The 18,833-nt window shown below is 43.0% G+C and overlaps 1 protein-coding gene across 1 annotated transcript in view; it reads right to left on the reverse strand.

Annotated features, from left to right (window-relative positions):
• Positions 1–15,644, reverse strand: part of GPC5 (glypican 5) — a 667,761-nt gene extending 652,117 nt beyond the window's left edge. The window contains exon 1 of the mRNA XM_006879630.1: positions 15,482–15,644. Coding sequence (XP_006879692.1) covers positions 15,482–15,644 — 163 coding nt within the window. The remainder of the gene's footprint in view (positions 1–15,481) is intronic.
• Positions 15,645–18,833: the final 3,189 nt, after the last annotated feature.

Here is an 18,833-nt window from a genome sequence, read left to right on the forward strand (position 1 = left end):
GGGTGCTGCTTATCCAAATCACTTCTCAGGTATTATTCTCTCCCAAAGCAAACACTAAAGAAATAATGAGTAGAATCTCTTGGAATCATGAAACAAGAAAAGCACGGTAAGCCCTAAAAAGACAGCTGCAAAGATGGCCTTATTATTTTGCCTACACAGAACTACAAACAATAACATCGGGTTACTTATCATGCACAGAGAGATGACAGGTAGTCACGGAACAGATATCTAGGGTTTCCACAACACACACACACAGAGCTTAAAAGAAACATGTTTTTAGTGAGCAACAAAATTGAGCACATATTTCACAATGTATTTTAAGTACCTTCACCTTCCACAAGCCTCACTTTATTAATCAAACCTTAAATACAAATGAATTGAGCATATAAATAACTGTATGATTAATTTCACAAATCAAGATGTACTTATGAACTGTGACCTAATCTCAGACCCAAACCAAGAACCAGGCACGGATTCTGTTCTCAAAAAGCCTGTTCTGTTCTATTACATCTGACTTCATTTTCTCTCTCAGAACTGACTCATAGATGACCCTCCACTGGGTTTTCCAAAGGCTGCAAATCAAACTAGAATGATACTGTCCCTCTTCCTCCCTCTGAGCTGCGGGTGGGGTCAAGTCACCAGAGAGGAGAGGTCTTTGACTTAGCAGCACAATCCCTTGCAGACCTGGTGCCCTGAGGCTACTAGATGAAAAAACAAACAAACAAACAAAAAAAACCCACACATATTTCAAATCACTATTACAACTTTGCATTCCTATCTTTAAAAACATAAAATAAAAATTTTTAAAAATAAAGATAACCATAACCCACAAGTTTAAAGGTGTATTGTAAGTTAAGAGAAAAGCAGCATGCAATAAAGGGTGATCAATACAATGTCACTTAAGAAAGGGAAGCCACAAGATGAATAAAAAGATTCATGGAAATCAGAATTGTAGGTAGAAAGTAGGAAAAGTGTTAGTACTCTGTGGTATTGAGATCAATGGCATAGAACAAAATGTGCGTAAATGGTCAAATGAAAGATTAATTTGCTTTGTAAACTTTCACTGACATTACAATGAAAATTTTTTAAGATAAAATAAAAACGTATTTTAAAATGTAAACGCAAAGGGGGTAGGGAGGAAAACGTGCAACAATGAATAAATGGAAATCCAAGTTTTCTGTAAACTTTCATTAAAATCACAATAAATAATTATTTATATTTAAAAAAAACCCCAAACAATGAAGCATGAAAACCCAAACCCACTACAGGCAAGTAGACTCTAACCCCAGCAACCCTGTGTGCAGAGGGAAAACGCCCCGTAGGGTTTACGATGTCCTGTGGGTGCAATGGTTACACGCTAGACCACGCACTGAAAAGTCCAGTGGACCCACCACGAGCTCTGCAGGAGGAAAACGAGAAAAGGTGCCTCCGTAAATAGCGTCAGCAACCCCGTACTTCTACCGGGTTCAAAACAGTCACTATCAACGTCAACAGATTCGTTACTATTTTTCAATCCTGATAGACCCAGACTAGGACATCATCTCCCAATCAGCAGATGGTGGAATTGAACTGTCAGTCTTTCAGTTAGAGGCTGAGCGCTAATCCACGGCAACACCAGGGCTCATCAAAACTAGGTATTCTATGCCACAATAAATGAATGAAAATCCAACTTTTCTGTAATTGCTTGTTAAAAGCACAATAAAAAATTAAAATAACTATTAACCCACAATACATGAAAACTAGCATTCGACAGGTAGAAGAGTCTTTAATATTCAACACATACACCCTTCCTTTGAGTTCAAACGAAGGACTCAGGAACATGCAAAAGGTGTATCAGAGTGTTCCTTGAACTTGTATTTATCACTCAACAAATGTTTCAGCTTTCATTCTGCGCCAGGCACTCTTGCAGACACCAGCCATTCTTCACTGAATGAGGCACAACTCAGGGTCAGTGCATGTTTTATGTGGCTCAGTCCAAAATGCTAATGCAGAGCCTTTAGCTCAAATTTCAGTAAGCTGGCACTAGAAGGGTATTCAATCAAGCAAGCCCCTTTCTGTGTTGGATCCTTTGTAGTTCAGTCCCTCGGTGTTGTAACCTGATAGCACAAGGCATGCTACTGGGTGGTTATTGTTAGGTGCCATCGAGTGCAGCCCATGGCGACTCTGTGAACAGCAGACCTGAAGCCTGTCCATCCTGCGCCATCCTCACACTTGCTGACATGCTGAGTCCACTGCAGCAGTCACTGTGTCAGTCCAGCTGGTCGAGGGCCTTCCTCTCCTTCACCAAATCTCTGCCTTCCTTGCAGTAAATGACCTAGCCTCCTAGTATCAGGCTCAGAATAAGGGAACAAAGGAGATTCTGGGGGAATCTCGTTAAGAGAACCTCAGGAAAGGCTACCTCTCAAGAAACCCAGAGCATGCAAATGAGTTAGAGAGGGAGAGAGAAAGGGAGGGAGGGAAGAAGCGGGGGAGAGACAGACAGACAGACAGACAAACAGAGAGAGGAAGACAGAGACAGAGAATACTGAATCATCAAGGTATCCATGTTGGTGATTCTCAATTGGCAAAATATATACCTTCCTGGTTGTCCCCACTGTGGTGAAGGGACGGGCTATTTTGATACTGGTGCCTAGTGAATACTAGGAGCTCTGGTGGCTTAGTGGTAAGAAGTTGACCTCTCAACCCTCAGGCACATAATTCAAATCCATCAGTTGCATGTTAGGAGAAAGATGGGCAATCTCCTCTGGTGAGACTTACAGCCTCTGAAAACCCACTAGAGGGTCAGCTATGAGTTGCTTCCAACTCGATGGTCCATAACAATAACAGTGAATAGTAACGGAAGGTAGAAGAATCCTAAAAACACAAGACAGCTCCGTCAAACAAGACCCGGCCCGTCTGTAAGGCCAACGGCGCTGACACTGACAGACACTGCTAGGCTGAGGGTTCACAGCATCAATGGGGCCAGAACGTGGCTTGTTCGCCTCTCACGTCCCTCAGTCACATACTTCATAGTCGCGAATACTGGAAACTTACTTATACAACAAGGAATAGTTCCATTTACTGTCCAGCTATTTGGTGTAACAGATGGTTCCGGAAAGCTAAACCCAGACCTGTTGTCCTAGTTTGGCACTCCCGTGTGGTATACAGTGGAACTGCTTCCTTGGGCTTTCTTGGCCATGGTCTTTACAGAAGCAGAATGCAAGGCCTTGTTTCTAAGAGGCCTCTGGGTAGGTTCGAACTTCCAACCCTCCATTAGCAAGCTGCTTGTGCCATGTAAGGACCTTAGAACGATGCCTATGCCATGGAAATACTGGTAAGTTTTTCAAAACTTGTGTTGTAAATAAAGGTAAAGTCTACTTTTTATTGACAAGATATCTCTATCAATCAGAAGGTTGACAAGGGTGTGGAAGAGACCGCATAGTTCTATGTGGCTATGTTTCATCATACTTGCTAGTATTTTATATTCTTAAGAGAACGAGTATTCTTTCATCAAAATATCAAAGTGCAAAATCTCATTTTCTTTCAACTTGGTACATTATATATTTAACTTACATGTCCTTCATCTGTGAACCTAATGCAGCTAATAAAACTTTGTGTTGCTTGTTCCAAATCACAGAAAAGAGACTAATCATTTCAGGGTGGTATGGGCACATCTTTAGTGAATCTGAAATTTACTGAACTTGACAATTGGTAGAAATGAAGATACAGTTGGTTCCATTTTTCCCCGCTCACTGAAAGTTGGGACATCATAAAAGATAAGTATTTTTTAAATGGCATTCTCCACTAAAATTAATCACCATTGTTATTCACTCGAGTAGATGAGACATCACTTTCACAGAAAATATATTTCATCAAAGCATAAAACTGAAGTATCTCATGACTCCAATCTGACCAAATGAATTTTGGTTTGTTGAATAGTTGACCACTGGTTAATAAACTGTTTCTGTTTAGGACTTGGGGTTAGGGAGAGACTGAGTAAGATGGGTTCAATAATGTATACTGCACTGAAACAGAGGAGGGAGAAAACTGTTTAAAAGAGATATATAACTAGGTATTTCTGCCATCACAGGAGACTAGAGCGAGGGCTACATGGTGGAGGGGACCTGGGGGAGGGTTTGTAAAACAATGAAAGAATCTTTTCTTTTACTTTTCCATAATTTTTGACTCATGTACTTATAACTTGTTAGTCAAATTTGTGTCTTCTAGGTTGCAACACCCCCATGATACATCTTCAAGGATATGAACATGTATGGCCAAGCCCAATCAATAAGAGTGCATCTAAATTCCAAAATCAATCTCCATAATAGTCTATGTGTTTCCTACTGCCAAAGGGGCCCTTTAGAGTAGTGAGAGAAGATCTTCACCCTGAAACCCACAGCGTCCCTTTTCAGCAGGAAGTAGCTAAGAGAATACGCCATCCCCTTTTCCTTATGACTCAGGGTGAAGTCTCTCTCAGGGAGGAGTGATAGGGAATGGCAAAGGACACACTGACAAAGAAGATTAATCAGAACTGGCTTTGACAAGCACTGTGGCATTTGGACAAGAACAAACTGGGAGGAGGGTAGAGAGAATAGTGCAACAATGAATGAATGGAAACCCAAAATCTCTGTAAATGTTTATGAAAATTAATAAAATATAATTATAGAAAAAAAACCCTGTTTCTGTTTAGGAGAAGTACCTAGTGTTGAGATGTTGTTCTTATTATTCTCCTGGCTCTACGATCTTCTGAGTGAAGGACTTTGAAGGTGTCCTTATTGATTGTAAGGACAACTGGAAAGCAAGTGATAAGTGGGTGTGTATGTGAAAAAGCACACACACACACACACACTAGCAGCATCCTAGCAAGTTTGCCAGGCTGGAAGCAGGATATGACACGGATAAAGGGTGCATTTGCATATAAGGATGATTCTTTAAATTCCCCAGCCTGAACTTCCTTAAAGTTAATTAAACAAATGTACAACGTTGACCATCTGAAAAAAAGGAACTAAGTGACACTATGAAGGAAGGAAGGAGAGACAACACACCATCTTAGAGTACATTTATGCGAGGGAACTAGGGTCTAACAGCACACCTAAGACCCTGATCGGGAGTCACGCTCTCTGACCTTAAACTAGAAAACTGAACTCGCTACCCTACCATGAACCCCACTCATGGCCTGGAGATGAATAAAGCACATGGTTCTCCTGGACAACAAAGAACACATACCTGCAGTGGGACTGAAAGCAGAAACTGATGTTCACAAGTAAACATAAACAACACGTCTGAGGAATAAGACAACTGTGATGAGACAAGAGCTACTCAGACCCTGTGGTTCGACAGGACAAGCAGCAAGGATACTCTGAAGTCACAAAAATGAGCAAACTCGCTCCCCTTCAAACAACACAGTGGCTGCTGCTTCTTCAATAGCAACTCTGCTGACAACTCTGGGGCAGCTCTGCACATGCCTATGCCTACAATCTGGAAGACAGAGACCTGGCCAACTGGCCGACAGAGATCAGTATTTGCTCTCAATCCAAAAACCAGGTTATTCAAACAGTGTATGGAAATTATGGAACAATATCACTGATATCACACATAAACTTTGGAGTTATATTTTTTTTAAATCGCTGAAACAACACAAGGAGGCGCTTCCAGAAATTAAAAGTGGATTCAGAAGAGGCTGTAGAACGAGAGATCGCACTGGCAGAGTCAGATGAACTCTGCCTGAAGGAAGAAAATATCAGAAAGATGTTTGTCTTTTATCAACTATGCCAAGGTGTTTAACTGTGTGGTTCACGGAAAATTAGGGCTAACACTGAGAAGAATATAAGTCCCAGAACACTTAATTGTGCTCATGCAAAACTTACCCACAGACCAAGACGTCATTCTCCAAACACAACTAGGGGACACTGCGTACTCTAAAGTCAGGAAAGATGTCAACCTTTTATCTTTTCTCCATACTTAATCTGAATGCTGAGGGAATCATTGCAGAAGCTGGACTATACACAGAAGAATGTGACATCAAGATTGAGGAAACACTCAGCAACAACCTAGGTTATGCAGGTGACCCAACCTTGCTGGCACAAAGTGAAAAAAGACTTGAACCATTTACTGAAGAAGATCAAAGCCTAAAACTTTGGAGGAATAGGCAACACATTGGAGAAAAGATTGAAATTGCCAACAACTGTATTTTACTTGGATCCATAATGGAGATTGATGATAGAAGTCAAGAAATCAAAAGACATGGTGCACTGTGCAAATTTGCCATCAAAAACCTCTTTAGAATGCTAAAAACTAGGATATTAGTTTAGAGACTAAGGTGCACCTGATCCAAGTCATGGTATTTTTTAATTACTTCAAATACACACAAAATTGAACAATGAGCAAAGAAGCCTGCAGAGGAACTGATGCTTGGAACTGTGGTGCTGGTAGAGTACTGAGTGTCTCGTGGACTTAAACACATCTGTCTTGAAGAAAATGCAATGAAGTTTCTCCTTAAGGGTGACGACAGCAAAACTTCACCTTACCCATTTGGGGCATGTTGTCAGGAGACACGAGCCTTGGAAAAAGACATGTATGTATGATGCTGGGGAAAGTCATCAAAAGTGAGGAAGATGTCCTACATGGCAGACCGATAAAGTCACTGCAACAATGGCCTTGAGCATGACAGAGCCTGGGAGGATGGTGGCAGCTAGGGCAGGCTCTGCTTCAATCTCCTGTTCACACAGTCACGATGACGGTCAGCTTAACAGCCAGTAGCAGCAGCAGCCCCACTTTATGGGACTCTGGAGGTGTAGTCCACAGCATGTTGCTCCAGATATCAGAAAGCTCCAAACAGCCAGTGGTTCGAATCCACCAGTGGGTCCTTGAAGAAAGATGAGCAGTCTCCTCCCTCTGAGGTTTCCAGCCTCTAAAAATGAGAGGGTCTCCAGCCTCTAAAGGGCCATTCTGAGCAGGAAGGGACCAAATGGTTGTGAGTTCCGTGGTTGTATTATCCTGCTTTCATCCTTCTAATATCAAGATAAAAGTCCCCATGATACTCGATTACTGAGCATCCTCAAACTCCCCCTCTTATCATCCAGCACACACCCAGGCAGTGCAAATGACTAAGCACATGACCAGGAATAGAAAGGCTGACAGTTCAAGTTCACCCAGAGGCATGCTGGAAGAAATATCTTGGAAGAAAAATAACCCCACAGACCACAGTTCCATTCTGACCAATGGTGTCGCCGTAAGTCAGATTGGACTGGCAGCAACTGGAGGGAACAAACTGCCTCTAGCCAAGTACTTATAGGCTTTTGGGGTGTAATCGTCCCCTTGATGCAGGAAATAAAAGAAGCTAATTTGGCTACACGTTCATTTCTGGTGGGACTGGGCTGGTGGAATTCAGCAGAGGAATTCTGATAATAACCTATTTCAGCACCAGACCTTGGGTTCCAATTTTGACAGTGGAAATGTGATCATCTACACTCCTAAGCTCAAAATGGGATTGTGGCTTCGTGAAAAGGAGAGTAGCAACTTGGGATCACAATCACACATGACAGTGACAAAGGCCAGACTTCGATTCTCCAGGCTACTGTTACGCAAATACCATAAATGGGCACCTTTAAAGAATAGCGGTTTATTTTCTCACAGTTCTAGTAGCTAGATACCTGGCTGTGACAACAGAACTGGACATTCCTTGGTTCTTGGCAACTATCACATGGCATCTGTCATAACCAGTATGTGCCTAAGTGTGTTTCTAATCTGTCCTTTTGGAAACTCAAAAATGGTTACATTTAGGATGCATACTATCTTTGTACAGTTTCATTAAAATAAAAAAGAAAATGCTATTTCAGTTAAGATTGCATCTATAGGTACAGCATTCCAACACATATTTTTTGAAACACCAGTGGTCTACCCATATGAATTGATAAACCACCCGATATTCATTACTTTGCTGTTATTCAAACTCAGACTCACAGCAGGTTTTCCAAGGCTATAAATCACACAGGAGGTGACTGCCCATCTTCCTCCCAAGGAGCCACTAGTAGCTATTGGTAGCCATAAAATCACTACCTTTGGGTTATCCCCACAGCTCCCTACAGAGATTATCACCCAGGCTCCCTATATTGTTGTTAGGTGTCATTGATTTTGACTCATAGAAAATCTATCTGACAAGAGTACAAGTGTCCCATAGAGGATTCCCCACCCCCAGCTTTAATCTTTATAGGAATACACTGTCAGTTCCATCTCCTGTGGAATGGTTGAGTTCAAACCACCAACCCTTCAGTTAGCAGCAAAGTGCTAAATATTGTGGTTCACCAGGTCTCATACTATTTCATTTCCCTGAATATAAGTAACAAAGGTGGTGGTGGTGGTGGTGGTGGTGCTAGGGTGGTGAAGGCAGCAGTTGCCTGGGGAGTTGTTGTTTTAAGTGCCATCCAGATGACAATTCCCAGCAACCCCATAAACAGATCTTAGCACAGTCCTGTCCTGTGTTGAAGGGAGTGGCACTGTAGTTATGGGTGCTTCTGTTTCTTCTGACAGTTGTCATGAGTTCAGGGAGAAAAACAAACATTCTCAATAACTTGGTAAATACCAAAGAGAAACACATTGAGAAATAATCATGACTTCATAAAATGCATACTTTCATACACAGAAATCTAAAATTATACAATATCACCCTTAAGGAACAAAAAATAAATCATACCAAGTGGAACTCAAATTAAAAAAAAAAGAATTGCAATGACAACTATAATATACCTTATTATTTTTTCTTTTTATTGTGATTTTCATCCCACTTAACAACATTGCCATTTTAATGAAAGTTTTTATAAAAATACTTTTCCATTCAACCATTCAAATACATATTGTTCAAGAATATTCATTACAATACTCACAATGTAATCACACTAGTCCTACTTCCTCTCTGTGATTCTGATGTCCACTAATCCTTTTACCTTACCCCTTCTTGCCTTCTGAGCTTTAATTCTGGACAAACTCTCCCCTTTTGATCTCAGTGTGGTTGATTAGTATAAGGAAGAGTTCTTTCTTGGTGTTGTTATTCACCTTACAGAACAGTCTACTGAGCTCAAGGGCTCTGGTGGCTTAGTCTAGGGAGTTGGGCTACTAAACAATAGGTGGACCCTCTGGTGCCAATCTACCAGTGTCTCTGTAAGAGTAAGATGAGCAGGCTCCTATGTATTTGACATCCTCCAAAACCCAAGGGGTGGCCAGCCGAGTCAGTTCCAAATCGACAGCTATGAGCTTGAGTTTATTATTGGGATGAAAATTGAACCGGAGAGATGAGCTTTGTTACAGGTTCCAAGGGACCATAGCCTCAAAGGTTCCTTTGTCTCTGGTGGAGAAGTAAACCTAACCATTTCTATGGTTTTAAGGTTTTCTCTACAATTGTTCTCACTCTGTCCAAGACCTTCTATTGTGATCCCTTTTGGAACGGCCCCAGTGGTAGCCAAGCACCACCTAGTTCTGGTCACAGGAGCATGTATGTTAAGGCTTACATGTTCCATTATTCCTCGGGACCAATTGGTTCCATGCATCTTTTCTTTCCTCTTCTTTGTTCCAGAAAGAGAGCAACAGAGATCCTTAGATGGCTGCCTGCAAGTTTGTAAGATCCTAGTCACTACTCATCCAAGTAGAATGTAGAACACTGTCGCCATGGACTATGCTATGCCAACTGGCCTTGATGTCCCCTGTGTCCATGGTCCTGAGGCTCTAAGATCATCAGCTCCTTGCCTCCAAGTATTTGGTTATGATGAAGACATTTACGGATTGGCGGTGATACACACATGGATATGTTTTCAGCCTATAATGATATGAAGGTGGAGCCATCTTCTGCCAAATCTATATATGATCATAGTGTCCTTTTTACTTGTTCTATTCGCCTCCCTATCTAGCTATTTATGTACCTGGTGATTAATGTTTTCAATCTACATGCTGAATAGATTATTCAAGAAGCTGGACTTTATGAAGAGGAATGAGGCATCAGGATCGGAGACTCTTCAACAACTTACATTATGGAGATGACACAACTTCGCTTGCCGGAAGTGAGGAAGATTTGAAGCTCTTGCTACAGAAGGTCAAGGAACACAGCCTTTGAAAGATTGTATCACAACATTAACAAAACAAAAATTGTCAGCACCAGGCCAACGAAATTGAAGTTGTTAACAATTTCATCTTAATCAGATCCATAATCACATCCTTGGCACCACCATTCGGGAGACCGAAGATGAGTTGCATTGGGAAAATCTGCTTCAAGAGCATCTCCAGAGTGCTGAAGAGCAACCATGTCAGTCTAAAGACCAAGGTGTACCTAATCCGAGCCATAATCTTTTTATGGTCTTGCTGTGCACCCGAATGCTGGGCAATGACTAAGGGTGTCAGAGATGAATTAATGACTAAGCTGTGGTGTTGGAGAAGAGTAGTGAACATACCATGGGCCTCCAGGAGAGATAACAGGTCTGTCCTGGAGAAAGTGAAACCAGGATGCTCCTTGAAGGCAAGGATAGTGAAACTCCACCTCACATACTTTAGACATTTTGTCAGGAGGGCCAGTCCTTGTACAGTATCAGGCTTGGAAGGGTAGAGGTCAATGCAAAAGAGGAAGACTCTGAATGAAATGGAGTGACACAGTGACTGTGGGTTCAGATGTGTCAGAGGTGGTGAGGTTGGCTCAGGACAGAACAAGGTTCAGCGTTCTCAGGGTCACTGTGAGTCATAGCTGACTAGATGGCACAATACACCACCAGCACTGTTGATAATACAGGACTGTGTTTAACAGTGTCTGCTGTGCATCTGTGTTTTCCCTTTAGCCAGTGAAATTACGCTGATCTGTCTGATTGCATGTTGTCTTCTCCTTCACCCATCTTGTGTCTATTACCTACTCAGTGATTTTTTTCCTTCTCCTCCTCCACTCACACTCTAGTAATTGTGAAAGAATGTTTCTGTGTATACACTTTCCTGTGTTGTTATGTGCCATCAAGTTGCTTGTAACTTACAGTGACCCTATGCACAATAGCTCTAAACCCTGTTCAGAGCCAATCTCACTGATTCTGACACACCTTCCCTTATTACCCCAGTCACTGTGTCAATCCATTTCATCTGAGGTCTTCCTCTCCTGTGCTGTGCCTCCATCATTCCAAACATGATGACCTTCTTCAAGGACTGGTCCCTCTTGGCCACATGCCCCAAGTATGTGAGATGGAGCTTCAAAATCCTTGCCTCCAGAGAGAAACTCGTTTCACTCTCTCCAGGACAACCTGTTTGTTCTCTTGGCAAATATGGTATGTCCAAGACTCTTCTCCAGCACCACAACTCAAAGGCATCAATTCCTTTGGTCTTCCTTAGTCATTGTCCAGCTCTCAGATACACAGCAAATAATTGTGAAGACCATTGCCTAGATCAGGTGCACCATAGTCTCTAGAAAGGCATCTTTGCTCACTCTGGAGAAATCTCTGAACATAAGACTTTCCTAAGCCAATTCATCTTTTGATTTCCTGGCTCCTGTTTCCAAGAATGTTGATTGTGGAGCAGAGCAAGCCATAACTGTCAACAATCTCAATCACTTCTCCATCTAAAATTGTGCTACCAATTGGCCCAGTGGTGAGAATTTTTGTTTTCTTGATGTTGAGCTTCAATCCATATTGAAGACTGCAGTCCTTGATCTTCCGCAACAGACACTTCAGATCTTCCTCAGTTTCAACGAGCAATGTTATATCATCCGCATAACATAAACTGTCCATTCTTCTAAGGCAGACACCAGAAAAGAGCAAGGAAATACTGCATGGTTCAAAATTAGGAAAGGAGTGCATCAAGGATGCATCCTGTCTCCATCCCTTTTCAGTCTGTATGCAGAATAAGTCATTTGAGAGACTGGCCATTATGAAGAGGAATCTGGCATCAGAATTGGAGGAAGACTCATCAACAATTTACATTACATCTCTCTAAGGAGCATCCGGAAATTCTCTCTAAGATATTTGGGGTTTTTCTCTTGGCAATCCATGGGATATTTAGTGCTCTTCTCCAGAATCACCACAAAAAGGCGTTGACTGTTCTTCTATTGTCTTTATTCACTGTCCAACTCCCAGATGCCTAGAAGTGTATGTAACCTGTTGGGTGCTGTTTGTCTGCATTGTGGGTATTTGAGGTACACTATTTCATCTGCAACAACCTTTCAAGAGTATTCTCATTTTACAGATAAAGAAACAGATTCAGAGATTTTAACTGAGTAATCTTAAAAAAGGCTGTAAGTAAAAAAAAAAAAAAAAAAGGCTGTAAGTAACAGAATCAAACTTTAAAAGCCAGAGGTCTCCACTTCTAAACTTCGAAGATGCCTGTCAAATGGTTTCTCCTAGACATGATAATGAGATTACAAGCTTTTGCTTGGATTATAAGATCCAATTACAATAAAAGTAGTATTTAAAAAGACTACTGACTTCTATGTAAAATGTTCTATAGCATTTGAATTTCATATTACCACATCAAGAGTTATTTTCATTATCCTATTTATAACCGAAAGCTTTCAAGGAAAAGTTGTCCTTAGAAAACTACTCTCTGTGTATCAAAGATGACATATTTTATAAGCTAGATGATATAAAATAAATTATCTCAATATAGCCTTGAATTTGTTATGATATATCCTTTCTGAATTATCTCCTAAAAGAGAAAATAATGTATGTGTGAACAATGCATGTGTGAATTGAATTTCAATGGCCAAGCATTATTTCCTTTCCTCAAAATAAAAATAAAAGGACCTTTAAGAGACATTTTCAGTAACTTTTTTTCTTCCCTGAGTAAAATAAGCAAGTCCAAAGGGCACCTTGACTAGTCCTTAGGAAATAAAAGCTGAGCGCAGGGAAATCTGGAATTCCAATCACATTTGCACCTTCTCTCCTTTTTTACATTTCTCATCCAAACAGATCCTGAAGAGCTCAATAGGCTTAACAGAATTGGAGCAGAGTCGAGAACAAAGGTGAAGGAAATCTAAGCGAGGGTTTAAACAGCTTTTCTCACCATCTTAATAATTTCAAATCGAGTGACTTATTTTCCAGCAGCTGTAAAAGGCACCAACGTGTACAGGCAAGTGTAAAAAAAGTTCCTCCAGCTGCTCACAGCCTCAAAGTGGCATCGGACCTAAACAGACAGGCAGCTCAGAAATGAATTACTTTGGGGCAAGAAATACAAGGAAGCAGTAAAATCTATATGCTTCCAAGGAACACAGCTATCAAATTTGAACACATTCGCTTTAACCACTTAAAAGTTATAGACTGAAAAAAAAAAAGTGATATCCTAAACAACCAGATCATAATATTCTTTTTACTAGAAGAATATTAACATGTGCCTTCACGGTGAAGATGATTATTTATGTTATAATTAACTATGTTCTTTCTTGAGATGGAGAATAATTTTAACACATACCAAATGCCTTTATTCAAGAAACTAAATGTACCTACATCATAGGTAAATACACAGTAAAAGAAATGTACTGATGAAGTATGTAGCATCTGTGGTTTACTCATCTTACAAATGAGATTTTTCTAAAAAAATCGCAAACAAGGTAACATCTTTTGAAAAGAAAACCAGTTTAATATTCCCTTTAAGACCAGCAATGGAGATGAGAAAAATGTCAGAGTTATCTCAGTTTCATATGTGAATGCCTTTTATTAAGTTATTTTAACTCTGAATAATCCTTTCCTGGGCTTTTTTCTTAATACAAGTATCAGAGGAATTCGGCTTTTCCCGAGCCCTACTGATGGGTCTATAAGGCCCATCTGCCTTTAAGTGGTTGCTGCTGGGATTTCTTCATTACTTTAAGCCACAGACAAAGACAATAACAATGATGAAATAACATAGAATGATCTAGACGATTCTGGCCATCCTGGTGTTTTGTGTGTATTATGTGTAGCAAATCCAAAGAGGTACAACCAATTCCTTCGCCACAGGGGAAAGCTTCTGTTTTCCCTTCATGTGATAAAATGATGGTCCAATGATTAACACTTTGGAAAACTCTTCATTCAAAGAGAGGGCACATAGGCTATAGGATCTAATATCTATAATCAATCAATGAATGTGTTGGTTCTAGCTGGTAGCACAAATACTAAGAAATGGGCAGCAGCAGACTGAAAGCAAAGCCTTACTGGGACCCACCAACACTCACTGGACATAACAGCTAGTATTTGGGGTGCGTAATCTATTAACACAGATGAAGATGTCACAGCTCACCCTATACACACTATCAGCAGCTGATGAGGGAGGGCTTTTTTGGTTTCGTTTTTTGGGGGTTTGGTTGTTTTGTTGTTTTGGTTTTTTTAATAGAAGAATGTACTGAAAACAAAGGTTTAAAAGCGGCAGCTATTGTTTGAGGGCAGGAAAAAGAACTGCCCTAAACGTGTTGGGTTGTGTTAAGGTTTTTTCCCCCCCCTGAATGCAAGTTCATGTCTAATAAAGCAATGGGGGGGGGGATCACTACAGCTCAGCAGGGCCAAGGGCCAAGTCCAGTCTTTCTCCCCTGGAAACTCAGTGAAGTAGGTTTTCTCGATTGGAGTTCTTTGACCAATCTTCTCATGGTGCTCCTGGTTGTAGGAGCTTCTTGGGCACAGCTCAAAGTGATGCATGCTTCCCGGTAAGGTCCTAGTTCAAACATAATGCTAGCATGGAGTTTGACAACTAAAATATATTCTTCTGGGCGAGAACACAAACTCGAAATCCCGAAAGCGGAAAGGAATTCGTGCAAAGGATATGGGGTGCAGAGGGCGAAGGCTCAGGCAATAACCGAGGCGTTTCTAGGAGGCGTAATCTACACTCTGGTGTCGATGTGCACTAATGCGTTTCCTCCTTCACTCTGATCTCTCTCACCCATTGCATATGGGTCCCCAGTAGGTTCGGTCTGATTGCCTGTTGCGGTCTACTTTCCAGGCGCTGAAACTTCGCCCTGGTTCTGGGCGACAGACCTGGCCCCTGGGGTCCCTGCAGGGCAGGCGCGTCCAGGGCAGCGCGTCGGCGAAGCGTGCCAGGCGTGCCGCGCGCAGGGGGGCGAGGTCCGGGTCCTAACTGCAGAGGCGACCTTCTGCCCTTGTCATACCCCTTCTGATGCTGCAGCGGGCTAGGCTGTTTTTAGTAGTAAACTTCCTTCTATCTACAGAGAGCAGCAAAGCGAGGACCCCGGTGGCAATGCTCACTCGGAAGAGAGGACCCAGGACGCGCGGTGTCCAGCTGTCCCCTTTACTGTCTTCTTGCAGCCACGCATCTAACTAAGGGCCCCCGGGAGGGAAAGGACCACCCCAGAGCTCGCTCAGCCGGGGGCGCAGAGGGAGGCTCGCCCCGGGGTTGCTCTGTGCCCAGGCTCTCCACTCTGGCATCCTCGACGCGTCCCCGGGATGCAGCCCTGGCGACCAGAGGACCTGAGGGGTCATCTTCCTGCCAAGAACTACACCGAGAATCTGGGGGCGCACAGGACCGGCGCTCAGGAGGTCCCCACAACGGCCACTCGGCCGCGCCTTACCTGCCCGTGGCGACTCCGGCAGCCCCTTGACAGCCCCCGCGAGCCGCCACTGGAAAAGTTTCCCAACTTCCTCGCAGCTCAGCGCGTCCTCGCTCCGGGTGGACCCCAGGAGAGCCAGGAGGAAGAGACAGCTCACGCGCACACGCCGGCTCGGCCCTTCCATCGCCGGGGCTCCAGGCGCCGCTGCGCCCCAGGCGGACCCCACTTTCCGGGAGCACTGCGCTGCAGGCAGGGCCAAAGGCTCAGCGGCCGGCGCTGCCAGCGGGGTGCGGTCTGGCAGGGGGGCTTTGGGGAGCCAGGGGACCGCGGTCCGACCCCAGATTCACCCGGGATGACAGCGCCTTGTCCTGAGCCGCCCGGGGTTGAGGCTCCGGAGTCCTCGCGCTGAGCGCCGCTGGGCTCCCTCCGCTGCCGAAGCGAGCAGCCGCTGCGAGGGCGCAAAGCCGCCGCTGGAGACGCAGAAGCGCGCGAGCCCCGGGCGCGGAGCCGGTACCCTGGATGCGCCCGCGCTGCGCTCTGCAGGCAGGCCCCGCCCCAGCCAGCACGCCCCGCCCCTGGCCACGCCCACCTGCCACGCCCCCGGCGGGGCCTCTGCAGCCACAACTGAGATGCTGCCAGCGCCCAGCCCAGCCGGAGACATCCAGCCCCGCTGCCGGCAGAGACAGAAACAAATGCACCCAAACCCGGAGCTCGCCCTCCCAGGCCTTCCAGGGTGTCATGGAGTCGAGTATGGCACCTAACCTAACGACCCTATGAATAAGAGATCTGACCTCTGTGTTATCCTGTGCCATCCTCACAGCTCTGACCCAAGAAAACCCACTGTTGCAGTCGGTCCTTCTGGTCCAGCATGATGTCCCTCTCCACTGAATAGCCTCTCCTAGCAATATGCCCAGAGTATATGAAACGAAGCTTTATCATCTTAGCCTCCAAGGAACACTCTGGCTGCTCTTGGTCCAAGAAACACCTGTTTATTCTTTGGGCAGTCCACTGGATGGATATTCCGTATCATTCTCCAACACCACAGCCCAAAGGCATCAGTTATTCAAATTGCACTAACCTAAACCCACCGCCCTGGGTTCAGCAGAAGAGTAGTACAAGACGGGGATCGTCAGCCAGACTTAAGAGGATGTGTTTCACTATAGATTAAAGTCCTCAAGGCATAGGAATTCCATGTAAAATTGCAAGAAAGAGAATGGAAATACCAAATGAAAGACACAACCTATCTATAGTTGAAGATCTCAACTGACAGACTTCATAGCACTATACCAGGTTGGAGAAGTGTTTTTTAAATAAAAATTACTGTATGCTACTTCTTTTTCTCTAAAGTTGACTATGGTTTTTTTAATTTAATAGTTAAATAAAAATACATCCAGATATTTCCACACTCTTCTGATCACGGTGAAGTCCGCTTTGCTTGTTTGCTGTTTTAGCATCACCCTTTAGTATTATTTTCTGAGGTAATTTGTATCCATCCAGGTTCTCTTGAGATTTATCACGTTGGGCGTTTCTGAAAATTTTTCTCAGAGTAGAAAAACTAAGGTAAAGATGCTCAAGAGAATTTTCACAAGGAATTTAGAAAAATGAAAACTTCAAGTGATTTAAAAGCTTAGAGGAATTTCATTGATTTGTAGTTTACAATAGGAATGATCTAGAAACCATACAGGAAGGACCAGGTGTGTTTTATAAACTTGGCTGAGCTGGGTGACAGCTGTGTTCCTTCACACACCACCACCTGAAGGGAGCTCACCTTCCTTCCACGGAACACGGCTATTTAAAAGCAACAAGTATAAAAGGAATATATGATTAGGTATTCCTGGCCTGACGAGAGTCCAGAATAAGAGCTGCATAGTAAAGGGGGGGGGGGGACTGTATAACAATGAAAGAACTTTTTGCCCAAAGAAGAAAGCAAACTGGGTTGGAGGAAAATGTGCAACAATGAATTGAATGAATGGAAACCCAAGTTCTTTATAAACTTTCATTAAAATCTCAATTTAAAAAAAAGTTTTTAAAAAAGCATCAAGTAGCAAGGGAATATGAATGACTTAACCACTTAAAGGAAATTCCATCTCAAATGTGGGCCTTTGCCAAGAGATAGGAGGGATCATGTCAAGTCCTGCCGAAGTGCCGTGGACTTGTAATGACCATTTTCCATCAAAGGCAGCTCTTCCAGCAGTTGGATTATCCACTTTAAAGCCATCGGAGGCCACTGGCTGCTATTCGCTTGCAGAGGGAAATAGCACTCGCTTGACTTTTGACATAAATTTCTTTCCTTGAATACTAGAATTTTTCAAGAAGCTCTCTTAACAAATAAGAGTTGGAAAAATACAGCTGTGGGGTTTTTTAACATACTAGACCTTCAAGCAAAGCTTTATTTGTGTGTCCTAGAAAGATTTCCCTCCATAATGTCTTTTAATGGGTCTTCAAGCCAAGCAGGAGTGCCTGGAAATCAGCTACACCTCACTCCTTCCCTCACTCCCATGAAATCTGTACCAACTCAGAGCTAGCCCTCCAGCAGATTGTGCACCAAAGGAGATTGTCCAGGAGAATGCTGGTGGATCCATATGGTCCAAGTCCTTGCTCACCTATGAGAAAAAGGGACCATGAACACGAAAATAGTGTTTGCTGGTAGATACTGTTTAATTGCTTTAGAGGAACTGATTCCTTCATTTAATCTTTATAACTACCTGATAAAATGGTTATTGCTATTATCACTGATTTACAGATGAGAAAAACTGCTCCAAGAGGTGCCCCAGGTCAGCACCCCTAGTAAATGGTAGAGCAAATCAGACGCAGTTTGTGCTCCTAGGTCACTCCATGCCACAGTCAAGAGTCTCTCCGGCTAGCTTTAGGTCCTCGGGGCCAAAACGAAACCCACCGCCATGGTGTTGATTCTGGCTCGAAGAGATTCTGTCAAAGGAGTAACTCTACCACACAGACGTCTTGAGGCTGTCGGTCTTTACAAAAGACTTGCCTCATCCTTCTTCCGCGGCGCTGCAGGTCCGTTCTCACCATTGATCTTCCACTTCACCACCAAATACTTGACCCAATGTGTCACCAAGGGATCCTTACACATCCTTACCACTAAGCCACCAGACCTCTGTGCATTTATACAGGGTCCATAAAAGTTCAGTTCTTTCCATTTATTTACGTTTACTAAAAATCTGCCTTTGATAGATTTGGTCATCATATATCTTCAGTATTAAAGGGATTCCTAGAGATCGTCTGATTCAACTTGTTCATTTAGAATCTCTGAAACAATTTGTTTTGTTAGGATAAAATCACAAGGACAGCTGAGAAGTATTAATGGGTCAGTAAAAATTAATAAAATAACAAATATTGGAGACAACTTTTT

This window comes from Elephantulus edwardii, unplaced genomic scaffold, assembly GCF_000299155.1.
Source record: "Elephantulus edwardii isolate Elephantulus edwardi_28Jun2011 unplaced genomic scaffold, EleEdw1.0 scaffold00004, whole genome shotgun sequence".
NCBI classification, from domain to species: Eukaryota; Metazoa; Chordata; class Mammalia; order Macroscelidea; family Macroscelididae; genus Elephantulus; species Elephantulus edwardii.